The sequence below is a fragment of the Cordyceps javanica genome, chromosome 3 (assembly GCF_051103115.1).
Source record: "Cordyceps javanica chromosome 3, complete sequence".
Lineage (NCBI taxonomy): Eukaryota > Fungi > Ascomycota > Sordariomycetes > Hypocreales > Cordycipitaceae > Cordyceps > Cordyceps javanica.
Genome location: NC_139297.1, coordinates 321657 through 335977, shown reverse-complemented (window position 1 = coordinate 335977; position 14321 = coordinate 321657). Strand labels below are relative to the sequence as shown.

Here is a 14321-nt window from a genome sequence, read left to right as displayed (position 1 = left end):
TATCCCACCAACAAGTGGCGGTACTTTTTTGTTTGCACGTACCGAGCCAGTAAAAGTAAGAAGTTCAGGTACTTTGCCAGTCATCGTCGGCATCGTATCTCGTCCGTACCAGCTCTCTACCTAGCCAGCCGATCAAGTGGAGAGGCCGAGTTCCACGAGGCCCCTCCCCCCAGCTTTTTTGCGTCATGGCCTCTATTCTTATTCGTCCACCAGACTTTGCGCCCCCGGGGGGGGGGGCATGGATCCCGGTTGAGTTGATCCAGGGAATCTTCTCGGGAGGGGGAGGCAACTTCAAGCAAGACGTGATTTTTTTGTTCAACATTAAGAAAATAAAGGTAAAGAAAAAATGACTGCCTTAGTACCAGGTGTTGAGGCTCAAATACTTGGTTGTACCTGCTCGGCCACCCAATTATTTGTCTTGGTATGGCATCCAAGACAGACATGCTGCACAGGAACCCCTCGTGACCAAAGAAAGTCCCCAAGTCCCTCCCACACTGGCCACATGTACGTCATACCACGACACCTCCACCTCGCCCATCCAAGGGTCCATGTTTCAATTGAATGGTTGAATGGATGTACAACTTCCTCTCCTCGTCAAAATATTGCCCCGACATGGCAACTAGACAACTTAGTTTGAGTCAACTATTTTAGTTAGTCTGTACCCATCCATTGCCATTACAACACATGCCAGCGAATCCCCTCCCTCCCCATCTGGAAGCTCTTTGATGTCATGGCCACCGCCAAAGCTTCCCTCTCTTCCCCATAATACATTGGGACCCTTCAGAACCCTCACAACCCTGCAGCTTGACCCTGTTCCAGCCACTGATATTCGGACATTTATTCTCTCAGTCATAGATTTTTTCTTCTTTTTTTTCTTCCTAGCTCCGTCGGGGGGAGGGGGTAGTATCCGCCCATTGCAAACATGACACACCAGCCTACGTACCAACTACGTACCTACTACGTGCCAGTAGTCGGATGCGTAATCAGGCATATCGGCGGTGGCAAGCGGCTTTGCTTCCTGCGGCCACGCCAAGACGGCCTCGTCTCCCCGGAGAGGGGCGCGAGTGTCATGTCTAATGATAGAACTACAGCGCCTCGCCACGGGAGAAGGGAAAGGGGGTGACGGCTGTATATATGTCTTGCCTCAACACCAATTATAGTGCAGAGGTAGTAAAAGAAAAGTCACAATTGTCAATAATTCCACGCCGCTTTGTGATGTTTTTCGCTTGCTGCAGATGCTTCTAGCGCCTTATCACGGAGAACAGTATCTGGGTGAACTGATACCCTTTCCGAGGTACTGAACCATGTACTGGTAGTCGAACCAGAAAGACCAAAAACCTCAATCACAAAAGAGTCACGCTGTGACTGTTTTTTGGCACATACTCCCGTCCTTGCCGCGCACCATAGCTACATGACTGCAATTCCAAACGACACGAGAACAAAAAGTTCCGGCTTCTTTTCAGAAACCGAATCAATAAGCTGACCATGGTCCCAGCTGGTGTCCAAATGAGATCTGAGAAGAAAAAAAATTGAAAAGAAGTTACAATTTCAACTATCGAATGCTGTTATCGTTTCGTGGTTCTTCCGTAATCAGGATTATGCCCATTCATCTTTCCTCTTCCCGAACCCGCCGGGAAACACGATCCCGACCTCTGGCCCGAACCCCCCTTACATCTAAATGGCAATCCAGATGAGCATAATCACCACGTCCATGCCCTTGCCCTCGCCGCCGTCGTACTTGAACGTCCACATGCCGTCCTTCTTCTCGTCCCAGTACGCGCCCGTCGCGCTGTGCATTCCGCGCCGGCCCACGTGCGGCTTGCCGTCCGTGGCCGTCGCGGCCTCGGCGCTCGTCGAGATGTGCGGCTGCTGCTCGTCCCTGCCGCCGTCGGCGCCCGCCCGCGGCTTGTTGAGCGACGACGTCGGCACCAGGTGCTGCACAATGGTGCTGTTGCAGGCAAACTTGAACGACGGCGCGCTGGCGCCTTGGGGGGTCGACTCGGAGATGACGGCCTTGAGCATCGAGCTCTGTTTGGTTTTTGTTTCCAGCATGCGTTAGCAAAATTGACTTGGTGATCATGGAAAGGAACGGGGCGGGGGGCCGCGGGCTGGCTCGACTCGAAACGTGATTCAAGGGCTCGTGAATCAAAATGGTAATATGTGATGCGGGCGTCTTCTCACAATGATGTTGGAGTTCCATTGCTCCGTCTTGGCGTGGTCGTAGAATTCGGCATTGCCAATGGCGCTGTTGCACACCTATCGCATTCGTTAGAAGACCGTGGATCTCAACCTCGTCCGGAGTGCTGCCGTCGGGGGGCCATGGCAGGCGAGGCTCTCGTACGTACATCGGTGGCAATCTGCTTGAGACGGTTCAGGGCGACGGGCTGCGCGACACAATTAGCAACAGCAGACCAACAGCAACACGGGTGAGGAGGTCTTCCGACAATCCCTTCTCTCCCGCGCCGCCCTCCCTCGGAAGTCGCATCTATCATACAGGTGTGGACATTTTGAACGAGATTGTCGCGTGCGTCGAAGAGCAAAGGAAAATGGGGTCTGACGAGAGACAAAAGACGAATGCAAGCGTCGTCACTAAAGGGGGGTTCGCTTCGCGCCGCCGTTAAGAGAGGGGGGGAAACCGGGGTACGGGTCGGTCGGGCAGAGTGTGGCGGTGGCGACGAAAGGGAGAACCGTTCAATGATAAAAAAGGCGTTGTAGCTAGCTTCCAATGACGAGTATGTAGTGCGTAAGGGGAACGTGGGCGTTGGAACTCGGAGATTTCAAAAACGGTCTTTGCAAGGTTGGCACGCGATCCGAACGTGTTTGGAGGTTGATGACCGGGGGGGTTTTTGTTTGTGTTTGGGCCGGCGGCTTTCTGTTTACTTTAGCGCACCAGTTTGGCGGTGCCGCCGATAACGATTAGAGGAGAGAGGGGGGGGCCAAGGCGCCGCGGGACGGCGGCCATTGGCGGCGGCCCGCTGCATGTTTCTTGTAGTACAGGACACGGATAAACGCTGTCCAGCGCGATCAACTACGGCATTTGTTGTATGAAGAAAGGAAAAAAATCTGTTTGTGGCTACAGAAGAAGTCTTTCGTATCTGAATGTGCATTGGCCGGTTTGCAGGCCTTTGGGTCAGACTGTAGAGCCTCTTTGCGCGTTTCCAATCAACGTCGTCCATCCATTAGTACCTACAGAGATGGTACCTATAGCAAATATGTAGGTACATGTAACGTGCCCCGAATCTGAGACCCAAGCACCACACCACCACAATGGAAGCCACAGCATCTCCTCCTCCTCCGTCACCACAGCTTTCACTCGACCGACTGCAGCTCGCGTCCCGGACAAGGTTCGAAAGGAAAATAGGAAAGAAAAAAAGAACCCATACGACGCTGGATCCATTCAAAAACGCCTTTTTTCCCACCGACAGACCTCCCTCCATTCACAAGCCACAGACAGAATGGCTCCACGTGACGGGACAGCCAACCATGGCCCCCACGTGCCTCACCACTGAATCCGGCTTCTCAAGCCAAAAAGTCCAAGAGCTTCCAGGCGATATAGCACCGCACCCACACACCCAGCTAAGCAGTGGGGCACTACATGGGTTCATCACTCGTTTCTCGGTCGCCCAGGTCAGTTCTCCAAAGGGTAGCTACCTACACTCTTGAATGCAATCTATTTTTTTTTTTTTACATTTCTGCTTCTAAATCCCTCTCATCTTGTGATTATATTGCTCTCTCTCTCTCGTGTCACCCTCTCGGAAACGGACGTCTCTACTCCTAGCGCTTTGCCCAGCGATTCTCGCAGACGAGGGTTGAGCTTTTGTCTTGTCAATCGCCTTTGGACTGTTTTCGTCCATCTCCGCCGGCTCCCCTCCTCTGGCTCCCTCCCGAAAAACCTCTTGACGAAGCAGAACCGGACTACGAAGAGCCAGACAACACATCACATCTCCTCCATCCAACCCAATTGGAAAACCTGCTGTACCCTATATATTACCCCTCCATCATGTCTTCCCAACCTCTTCTCCAGACCGCGCCCGGTACGTCCCCTCTCTTGCTATCCGGAGTGCCCTCCGGAGCAACCTTGCCTCCCAAGCTGCATGCGTAGCCAACCAGATTCCGTGATGGCTAATTTTTTATTTTTTATTTTTCCTTTGCAGGCAAGCGCATCGCGCTGCCGACCCGCGTCGAACCCAAGGTCTTCTTCGCCAACGAGCGCACGTTCCTGTCGTGGCTCAACTTCACCGTCGTCATCGGCGCCCTCGCCATTGGCATGCTCAACTTTGGCGACCGCGTCGCCTTCATCTCAGCCTTTCTCTTCACCGGCGTCGCCATGCTCACCATGATCTACGCCCTCGTCACCTACCACTGGCGCGCCAAGTCGATACGCGTCCGCGGCCAGGCCGGCTTCGACGACCGCTTCGGCCCCACCGTCCTGGCCATCATCCTGCTGCTCGCCGTCGTCGTCAACTTTGTCCTCCGCATCATGGACACGTCTAAGAAGCAAAAGGGCGACGGCCATTGAAAAGAAAATAAAAAGGAAAGGAAAGGGTGGGGTGGGGAGAGCAGAGGCTGAGGGTTGTGTTTGGACGCATTCTGTGGGAAAGGAAATCAAACTGTCGTGTTTGAACTCGACGAAAACCCCGAATGGCCCGGCCCCCAATTGGGAGGAGAGAGAAAGAGATGGAGAGGCCTAGGAGTGCCAGGTGGTGGAGGGTTGAACATGTATTCTCGTCATATTTGGTTGCTTGACAGCGGCAAGAGCGGGGATGCATATCTGACACATAAACTGCCTGTCGGCGTTAATTTTTTGAATCGTGTTTATATAGCATCCCTTTTTTTGGAAATATATCTATGAGTGCTTTCTGTACAAGAGGCAAATTTCGATAGCGAGAAAAACAAAGCAGCCGAATCGTTCAAAAAAAAATTGATCCAAAAGCTCCAGAGTTGTGGGTATCTTCAATCATGATACAAAAGTGTGAGTGAGTGTGTGTGTGTGTGTGCTGTCTATGCCAGATAAAAATCGTTCCATGCCCCTTCCCAACGCCATGTAATGCACTCCTAGTATTTCATATTGTCAAGACTCTCTCCGCCGGTCCGCTGCCGTACAGGCATGTGCCTGCTACTCTCCCGCCCAACTCAGTTTGCGCTGGTTTGCACCGTCACGCCGTCTTTGGTCTTGAGCTCCGGAATGGGCACCGTCGACAGGAAGATGCGCAGCGACTTGATGGTCCTGACCGGCAGCGGGGGCAGCACCGCCTTTTCGAACCGTGACTGCTGCTGCTTCTGCTGCTGCTGCATCGTCTCGAACGCGTCGCTCTCGTCGTCGTCGTCGTCGTCATCATCGTTGTCATTGCCCACCTCTGCGTCGACTTGGAGCACCGTCTCTTCCACGACTGTCTTCTTCCCGCGGCTCTTCCTCTTCGTAATCCGCTCTGCCTCGTCCTGGGGAAGGTCAAACAGCTGATTGTACTGGAACCACGTCGCTATCTGACCCTGTTGCCGCCGCTGCTGCTGCTGCTGCTGCTGCTCCTCCAGCAGTCGCTTGCATTTTTCCGCCACGGTAATCATCTTGCAGACCTCGGCCGTGCGCGCGTGCAGCAGCACCACGCGAGGTCTTCCTCGTCGATTTGCCGAGTCGTCGTCGTCGTCGTCGTCGTCATCCGGAGGGGCCGTACCAGCGGGGCCAGTTCCGTCGAGCAGGTGCGTCGTGATGTGTACCAGGCGCTTGCGTATCGGCGTCGAGGAGATGACGGACGCGAGCAGGACGTTGTACTTGCCGGAGAGTTCTTCCAGTATTGAGACGTGAGGCTTGCAGAGAGGCGAGTCCTGCGCTGGCGGTGCCAGTGGTGGTGGCGATGATGATGATGGTTTGTGAGCGCGCGTGCTGTTGTTGGTGTGAGACCGCGCCTTCTTGGATGAATTTTCGACGGACGAGGTGGACGGTTTGCGTTTTTTGGGTGCGTGGTCCATTGTCACGGCTGCGGCTGCGGCGGCAGCGGGCATAGGCGGCAGGAAGCCCTTTGTGAATTGGAGAATGCGTGGCAGTGGGATGTGTTCGAACCGCCGAGATATGTTTGTCTGGTGGTTGATGAAAAGCAGCATTTTGGTTATCGATAAGCAGGTGGGTCCGCTCCGTGATTGTGATAACTATAGGGTAGCGCTTTGCGTACTGAGCATTCGGAATGGAACGGGCAATTTGGAGGCCATTGTAATTGAGATTGCGTTGGATTTTGAGTTTACCAACTGCATGAACTGTTTCGGCCATTTCACGTCGCAACCTCTGCATGTTGACTGGGTTTGGCTTATAGACAACCTGACGTCGAATCACAGTACACTCTACATATTACGAAGGTCCCTCTTATGTAGGCAGCGTGAAGCTGCGTGATGCGGCAGACACGACCGCCTGTAGTGAAACAGGCACGGAAAAACCTTGGTAGAAAGCATAAAGCACAATCAGGAATAGCGCTCTGTAGCTCAGCCCACGATAATTTTCTCTTCTGTGTGATGTGTTCCCGCCTCGGGTTTCCTACAATAATCTGCAGCGGTACGACGCCACAACAGATAATTCGAGTATATGACGCTGCCGTGCGGGCTAGCGCAAGAGTAAGCCGCCCAGTTTCACCCAAGCTACTGGAGTACAAGCTGCAGCTCTGGCTCCATAGGTAGGTAAGTAGAAAAATGGCCCCGTACGTGGAAGGTGCAGATGTGGGCTGGGCAAAGGAAAAAAAAAAGGAAAAAGAAGAGATAAAAAAAAAAAAGAAAGCCACTCGCTGTGCCTGTGGCGTTGGCCTCGGCGAACACGGACTCGGACAGGAGAAGAGAGAGAGAGAGAGAGGCATTGACCGGGAGCCCGACGAGCAGGGTTTTGGGGTGGTTATGTTACTCAGTAGGTACCTCTAGTAACAAGAAGTCTGGGTGCCAGTGCCGTTTGAGCCACGGGTCTCTACAGAAACTGTGCAATGCAGCCCAAGTACGGGAAGAGTGCTGTCGAATGCTTTCACAAGAGCCGGCTGCAGGCAAAAAGGCGTGAGGCGCACAAAGAGCTACACCCTGATATATAGCTATATATTGTGCACCACTGATATATTGCGGGAGATGGCCGGGGACGGAACTGGGCTGCTCTCCGGGACGACAGATGACGGTTGTCGGTAACACGAGGAGCGGCGCTGTTCCGGGCGATTTTTGTTGCCCTGAAAGTTGTATCACGACCCAAAGTCTGGAGAAAAATAAATGAATAATAAATAAATTCATAAATAAAGGAAAACAACACCAACGTTGATGCTGATTCTTTCAAAGATCACTCAGTCAAGTAGTTATTTTGTTCGTGTATTACGCCTTGGTCGTGAAAAGAGTCGTGGAAGGCGACGGAAAGCTGTCGCCGGAGCCTGAGGGGCAGACAGGGGGGGGAGGGGGCAACACAAGGGGAGGAAAGCAACAAGGAAGGGAGAGGAGGAGACGGAGGACTCCAGTAGTGACACTAGCGCTGCGCCAATCTGGCAGCAGAATGGAGCCAGAGTTGCAACGGAGTAAGAATGCGGCAAGAAGCTTTGAAGCTAGTGGGCGTGCGTGGAGAAGAGAAGAGAGGGAAAAAGAAAAAAAAAAAAGAGCTCAGGAGAAGCCTGCTGGTAGCTGACAGCTCGGCAAGCTATCAACTGGAGTTGTGAGGGGAAGAGAGGATCCTCGCGAAGGGACAGAAAAAAAAAGGCTCAGAGCTTGATGACGGGATAGTGATGAACACTGGTATGAAAATGAAGCAGAGGTGCTATTTTGCGATTCAGGGACGGATTAAAAAAAAAAAGGACTTGTTGGTTGTTTTTTGTTGTTGTCATCCCCAAGGGTCCATCCATGTTTGTATGCGCATATATGTGCCCGGGTATGGGGGAGGGGGATGGATGATGTATGCAGATTCAACAAGAGACACATGCAAACATGCAGTAGCCAAAGGGGGGGAGGGCCCGAGAGTTTTGGGCGTCTGCAAGGGTGGCTGGTCTGAAACTTGATATGTCGCCCCCGAGTGTGCGGTGGAACAAGGCCCAATCAAGAATTGCAGAGAATAAGAAAAGAAAAGAAAGAAGGAGAGAGGAAAAAAAGGAAAGCATTCCTCCAGTGGGGGGGGGAACGGAGGCATGTTACTCAGTACTGAGTACTTACCACTTGTTCACTTTTTTGTTGTGATGACGTTGGTGACGGAGCTAAGCAGGAAAAAAAAGACAAGGAGATTGCTTCATTTCAGCGTGTGTACTGGGTTAGGGTATGGGTAGGATTCTCATTCATGTATTCTTCATTTCTCGAATCTTTTAGTTTTAATATCGAATTCTAAACAATTTTTTTTGCAAACGTTTAAAAATAAAAACAAACAAATACAATTCACTCGTTTTTTCCCCTGGGCAGTGCGCCGGCACAGTGTCCCGTCTCGGCCCACGCGGGCGTCGTCATACAAACAGAGCTGTGCTACTTGTTACTGGTACTGAGTACTTTTATCATTGCTTGGGCAGTGAGTGTCAAGTCTCGTCGCAGCCTGCCAACTAAGTCACCCAACTACTTCGGTACATACTTAGGGGTGCAACAACGAGTTTGAGCATGATGCTGCGTTTTCTTCTTCTTCTTTTTTTTTTCAAGAAAAACTTTCGCCGTCTTTATTTCTTGTTGGTCGCAGACGTATCGCCAACAAATGTGTGTCAATCCAAAGTCGTCTTGTTTGTTTCTCAGGAGTACTACTTAATAATAATAAATGTTGTTTTGGGGGTTACCTACTGCCAAGTACAGCTCTACTTACTTACGTACCTCACCTTTGGGTATGCGTCGCAGACTGCGGCTTTGCGCTGGCAGCGGGCGTCGTGACGGGCAGCAAACACTGTGTAGAGTCCACTCCAACGTCAAGGCAAGGAAAAAAAAAGAAAAACAACAGAAGAAATCGAGCCGGAAAAAGGAAATACATCTAAAAAAAAAAAGATCCGGCAAACCAGTTACGAATAAATATTGAGTCGCCTCCTTGGCTAGCGCGGCAACAAGCTAAGAACTGGTAGCTATCGCCGCGTCCAAGCCCGGCTTGGGACTGGTGTATTTGCTGTGGCAGGCCTGTAGCGTGGTCAAGTAGGTGGGTGATTCGATGGTGTTCAAGAGCCAAGCCCAAGTTGTTGGGTTACCTCCTTGCCGGCGTCATCGGTCCATTTGGACAAAGGAAATACCCAGTTTTTCTTCACTTTTATTTATTATTATTATTATCATTATTATCATTTTGGCTGTGACCTTGCGCTCTACTTGTCTGTATCCGTACATATCCTTGTCCATCATTTTTTTTGCGGGTGTTTGCCCGCGATGGGCTGGCTGGCTGGCTCCGCCTTCGACCGCCCATGCCAGCCAGTATTGATGCGTCTTCGTCTTTTGGGGAGGTCGTAGCGTCGAGGAGAGAGAGGACGCCCAGTTGGTCAATGGTTGCTGCACACTGCACCACAAACCCGCCCCCCCCCCCCCGGGACTCAACCAGTGAAGAGTCGCCAATCCTAGTGGGTGGCCCTCCACCTCGGGGCCACTGGGACTCACGGTACGTACCCGGTACTGCGGTATTCACTGTCTGATAACGTCTCTTGTAAGTAGCTCCAGGCAACCCTCTACTGCTAGGCTGCAGTTGGCCTCCTACCAGTACCTCTGCTAGGCCCCTACCAAGGCTGCTACCAGGCCGTAACTCTTCTGGTTAGGTCCTTGTTAGGTCTTTGTTAGGTCCTCCTGTTAGCACGCTGGGGGCGTCTCAGGCTCCCTCTTACCAGCCAACCAACCAGCCCAAACTCAGAATCCATCCCTCTCTGCCACTCACACTCATCGCCCTCTCCTCCTCCGCTCCTCCTCCTCTGCCTCCCTTTCACCTCGCCTGCCCATCGCCACCCACCTGCCTTCTCCCTCCCTCATTCTCCTCATTCTCACTCTCACCAACCCTCCTGCCCTGCCACTTCCTCCTAATAATTTATTCTTCTTCGCCTTCATTTTTGTCGCCGGAAAATTTCACTCGAGGCTTTCGTTAGCGCTCGATTTCCTCTTCATTTTCCTGCTCCTCATTTCCTCCCACTGCCCTCTGTGCCCTGCCTCTGCTCTGTCGCGTCCTGCGCAGCACCGCAACTTCCCTCTCTCTCCCTCTCCCATTTTCTCTCTCCCTCACGAGCCAGTTTTCGCTCTCGTTCTCTCTCGCTCTCTGACGCTCACCCTCCCCCGTCCGTCTCCGACGCCTCCCACCTCCCAGGCAACTGCCAGCTGCGCACCCACTGTTTGGCCTGTGCCTCAAAACACCGGCCTTGGCCTTGCCCACTTTCAAGGGGGAGCCACTTTCACTCTCAGTGACACCCGCTAACGTACGCAATTTGGTCTCTGACCAATTACCTTGCGTCTCCTCGTTACGTCAGCAACAGGCAGCTCCCGTCCCGCTTTTTCTGCCTCACTTCACTCACGCCACACACCACACGCCACATTTGACACACACGCCACTCTTGCACCACAACTCACACCCTCTTTTCCCTTTTGGTGATCTTAGTCATCAACTTCTTCTTTCTTTTCTCTCGCGCCGCCTCCCGGTTCGCGATCCATACGCCCGCCTCAAGCCCGACTTTTGCGACAAGAGCGGCGCGTTCCGTCTTCTTCGTCGCATCTGCCAAAAAACACGGCGCATCCATGTTTCGCTTCTGGGGCTCGGATTCTAGCGGCTGTGAGCAGTCGATAGACACCTCACATGGCGCATATCGCCACTCCCACCAGCATCCGACGCCTTCCCCAACTACGGCCTCCCCGTCCTCGCCTACCACGCATCCTCTGAAAAGAAAGCTGCACGGCCTCGACGACGCCGAGCCGCTGTCGCTTGACTCGGCTGAACCCCACTCCAAGCGCACCCGGCGCGCCACCGACGACAACATGCTTTACGCTCAGCAGGACCCTCTCGAATGCGCCCGCGACGAGATCCGCCACCATTTCGGTCTGGAGATTCTGCTCAAGCACGACGAGCTGCGCCTCATCAACCAGGAGCTTGCCAAGTGCCAGATCGCCCTCGAGCAGCTACGTCGCTGTCACTTGATACCCTACCCCGTCAACTGCCCTACGCCTGACCGCATGCTTCAAGTCACCAACGGCAAGGGTCCTGCTCTCGCCAACCACCCCGCCGAGCCTGCGCCCAAATGGGCACCGCCTTTTGGCGTCGTCGATGGTCCCTACGCTCGTCACTACGCCAAGTGGCTCATTCCCGACCCTTCCTTTGACGGAATGCAGCCCGAGTGGCAGTTCACGCCCGAGTTTGCCGCTGCGCGTGCCTCCTTCGTCGAAGGACGCACCACCCGCAACAGCTTCACAGACACCGCTGTCGCCAAGGGTCGCCCCAACCGTGCCATGTCCGGCCAGCGCCTCCATTCCCTCTCGAGCGGGTACCCTCAGCCAAAGGACAAGGCCGGCCCTTGTATCCTGAAGCGCTCCGACGGTCAGACTGTCAAGCTTGTCTGCCTCGACTGCAACCGCGAGAATTTTTCCAGCACGCAAGGCTTCATCAACCACTGCCGTATTGCCCACAAGCGCGATTTCAAGAGCCACGAGGAGGCTGCCGTCCAGAGCGGCCAACCGATTGACGCACCCCCGGAGCCGCGTACCAACAGCATTTCAACGCCCGTCGACGACAAGCCTGCTCCCGTCGCCCCGACCTCGGCCTCTGTGCACCCTTTTGCTGCCCGTGATATGACCGACCAGGAGGCCTACGCTGCCCTGCGCAGCAGAATCGCCGATGCCCTCAAGTTGTATCCTCAACAGAAGTCTGCTGCTGGTCGTGTCACTAAGCAGCAAAAGAAGAAGACGGACAAGTTCAAGGCCGCTATTGACGCTCCTTACCTTTCCAAGTTCATGCAAGGCAAGCAGTTCAACGGTAACCTCGGCGACATTGTTACCGACGCCAAGACCAAGATGTCCTTGGATGAGGCCTCTGGAGACGAATCCGACACCGACGCTTCGCTGCCTCGCATCGGTGCTGATCCCTCTACTGTTCGTACGCCTGCTGTTATGCGCATGCCGGCACGCAGCTCTCCTACCCCCATGGCGAGACCACCTAGCTCCAAGGGCCGACCTGCGCACATTGACTTTGTGTCCCCGCCGCACTCGTCCTCTGCATCTCACGGCGGCCTGTCGGACGATGACATGCCCATGCGGGAAGACAACCTCAGTCCCAGTACCTTGGTGAGCAACAACGCGCCCTCCCTGGTCAGTGACGACGGAGAATACGACGACTCGGACGAGGGTTCATCCGTCTCCGAGGCTAGCGACCACCTGGAAGCTGGCTCAGTCTCTGATGTTGCCGAGATTGCCCTCGACGAGGAGCACGTACCTCGCGCCCTTCGCCGCGGCTCCGGCACTGTCAGACTGCGCAAAGACGACGCCAAGCACGTCACTTTTATCGGGACAGTGAAGCAAAACAATTCCAAGCAGCGAAAGTCTCGCCGCGTGTAAGCAACTGTGCTACCACTACGACATTACAGTCACCACTCTACCTTCTCAAAACCCTGTTTTTACTACGATATTCGATTTTAGTCGCTTTTACACCTTACATTATTATTAAAACTGCGTACGAAGATGCGCAACGCTCAAAAACACATAGTTATGGGAACTGGACCATGGAATTTTTGGAGCGTGGATTCACCGGCGTTTACTTTGGCATTTTCGGAGAGGGATTGGCGCGTTTTGAGCTGCTGTTTTTTTTCCCCCTTTTTTTTTCTGTTTTTGTTTTTTCCATGTAGAAATTTTCTGAGAGAATGGTCCTATCTCACACACACCGGACATGCGGCGAACGCATGAGGTGCAAAAAATTGGTTGATTAGGTTGCCACGCGAGCCTGAACAACAGGCGGGCAAGTGGAAGGCGTTGTATGATTTGCGTTGGCGTTGACAAGGATCTTCGCTGTATGATAGATACCGATTGGATCGGCAATAAGAGCAGCACTTGTCAACAATTGCTTAATCGACTGATGTGATTGATAATGGTACAGGATGCTGTGACTAATGCCGTGTGCTGTGTCAAGAATACAATGAGAGCATCGACAATATGTAGCCCAATGATTCCAAGCTGGGCAATGAAAATGACCAAATACCTCGATGTTGACATGAAAAGAAAGGTTCATGGTAAGATGATAACCAACGGGTCTGAGAGTTTAATGATTATAGACATTAATATACGCTCACTACTTGGGCGAGCAGTACAAAGATGTTTCTCCAAGCCTAGTTACATTTCACCGAGGTTGAAGAGGCTGAATTATTTCCATGTAAATGCATGTTTCAGAAAAGAAGACCAGTAAAACCTCCCAGTACCATCCTCTCATTGTTTTTTTTTGTTTCTCAAGAATCAGGCTTGTTCTTTTCGTTTCCCCCCCTCTTCTCTAGAAGAAGAAGAAAAAAAAAAAGAACAAGGAAAGATCCCGGCGAAAGCCTTTACAGCAAGGCAAGAGCGCCAGCGACACCAGCCACGAGAGCCACCGCTCCGGTGCCGCCGCCGCCGACGACCTCGCGCGCCTTGTTGCCGGCGGCGGACTTGGGCGTGGCGCTGCTCCCTGCGACGAAGCCGGTGCTCGTGGACGGCGGCGGCGCGTTGAGGTTGGTGGCGATGCCGGCGTTGTTGCTGTTGGCGGACGAGGAGGCGGCGCCGTGAGCCCCGGTGGAGGCGGCGTCGGTGCTGGAGGTGGTGGCCGGCGTGGCGGCGGAGGATGCGGTGGTGCTGCTGGCGTAGCGGCAGTAGGCGGTGACTTGGGCGCGCGCAGAGGGGGCGCGGTCGTCGTTGGGGCAATTGTTGTAGCACCTGAACCCTTTTTGTTAGTACACATGAAAACGTCTGTTTTTTTTCTTCTCATGACAGGAGAGAAAAAGTTTTCTTCTTGCACATGTTTTTGAGCAAGGGTAAACGTACGTGGCTATGGCCTGGTAGGCGGCACAGAGACAGTCAAAGTCGGTGCTGGCGCAGGCACCGGCCTAACAAACCAAAATTTCGTGTTAGCAATTCAGGAAAAGAAAAAAAAAAGAAGTGGCAAAAAATAAAATAAAAAATAACGGCATCATCTTCTTCTTACCTTGTCATTCTCGGTCTTGAGGCAGCGGGTGACTATGTAGTCGGCCTCGCAGTTCTTGTCCTGGGCGGTGACGACGCTGCCGCCGGCGGCGACGAGCAGAGTCAAGGCGGAGGCGAACTTCATGGTTTTGCGGCTTGTACAGGAGGGATCTAGATGCTTTGTTGAAAGGAAGCGAGACGGTGATTGAAAAAGGTGTGTGTGAGTGTGTGTGTGTGAGGAGAGATTGTAGAAGACGAGAGCAGAGGAAAGGCAA

The 14321-nt window shown here is 53.2% G+C and overlaps 5 protein-coding genes across 5 annotated transcripts; 2 read left to right on the top strand and 3 right to left on the bottom strand.

Moving 5' to 3' along the window:
- Positions 1-1674: 1674 nt before the first annotated feature.
- On the bottom strand, positions 1675-2506 carry V2A60_004333 (Tctex-1; the record flags this gene model as incomplete). The annotated part of the gene is made up of 4 exons (XM_083255654.1): positions 1675-2028; positions 2182-2256; positions 2346-2384; positions 2495-2506. The coding sequence occupies 4 exons, from the start codon at positions 2504-2506 to the stop codon at positions 1675-1677; spliced, it is 480 nt and encodes a 159-aa protein (XP_083111780.1).
- A 1494-nt stretch (positions 2507-4000) lies between these two features.
- V2A60_004332 (uncharacterized protein) lies at positions 4001-4519 on the top strand (the record flags this gene model as incomplete). The annotated part of the gene is made up of 2 exons (XM_083255653.1): positions 4001-4034; positions 4155-4519. The coding sequence occupies 2 exons, from the start codon at positions 4001-4003 to the stop codon at positions 4517-4519; spliced, it is 399 nt and encodes a 132-aa protein (XP_083111779.1).
- A 614-nt stretch (positions 4520-5133) lies between these two features.
- V2A60_004331 (uncharacterized protein) lies at positions 5134-6099 on the bottom strand (the record flags this gene model as incomplete). Its single annotated transcript, XM_083255652.1, has 1 exon — positions 5134-6099. The coding sequence occupies one exon, from the start codon at positions 6097-6099 to the stop codon at positions 5134-5136; it is 966 nt and encodes a 321-aa protein (XP_083111778.1).
- Positions 6100-10656: 4557 nt separating this feature from the next.
- Positions 10657-12462, top strand: V2A60_004330 (ADA HAT complex component 1; the record flags this gene model as incomplete). Its single annotated transcript, XM_083255651.1, has 1 exon — positions 10657-12462. The coding sequence occupies one exon, from the start codon at positions 10657-10659 to the stop codon at positions 12460-12462; it is 1806 nt and encodes a 601-aa protein (XP_083111777.1).
- A 974-nt stretch (positions 12463-13436) lies between these two features.
- V2A60_004329 (uncharacterized protein) lies at positions 13437-14191 on the bottom strand (the record flags this gene model as incomplete). The annotated part of the gene is made up of 3 exons (XM_083255650.1): positions 13437-13800; positions 13909-13970; positions 14069-14191. The coding sequence occupies 3 exons, from the start codon at positions 14189-14191 to the stop codon at positions 13437-13439; spliced, it is 549 nt and encodes a 182-aa protein (XP_083111776.1).
- Between the last annotated feature and the right edge of the window lie 130 nt (positions 14192-14321).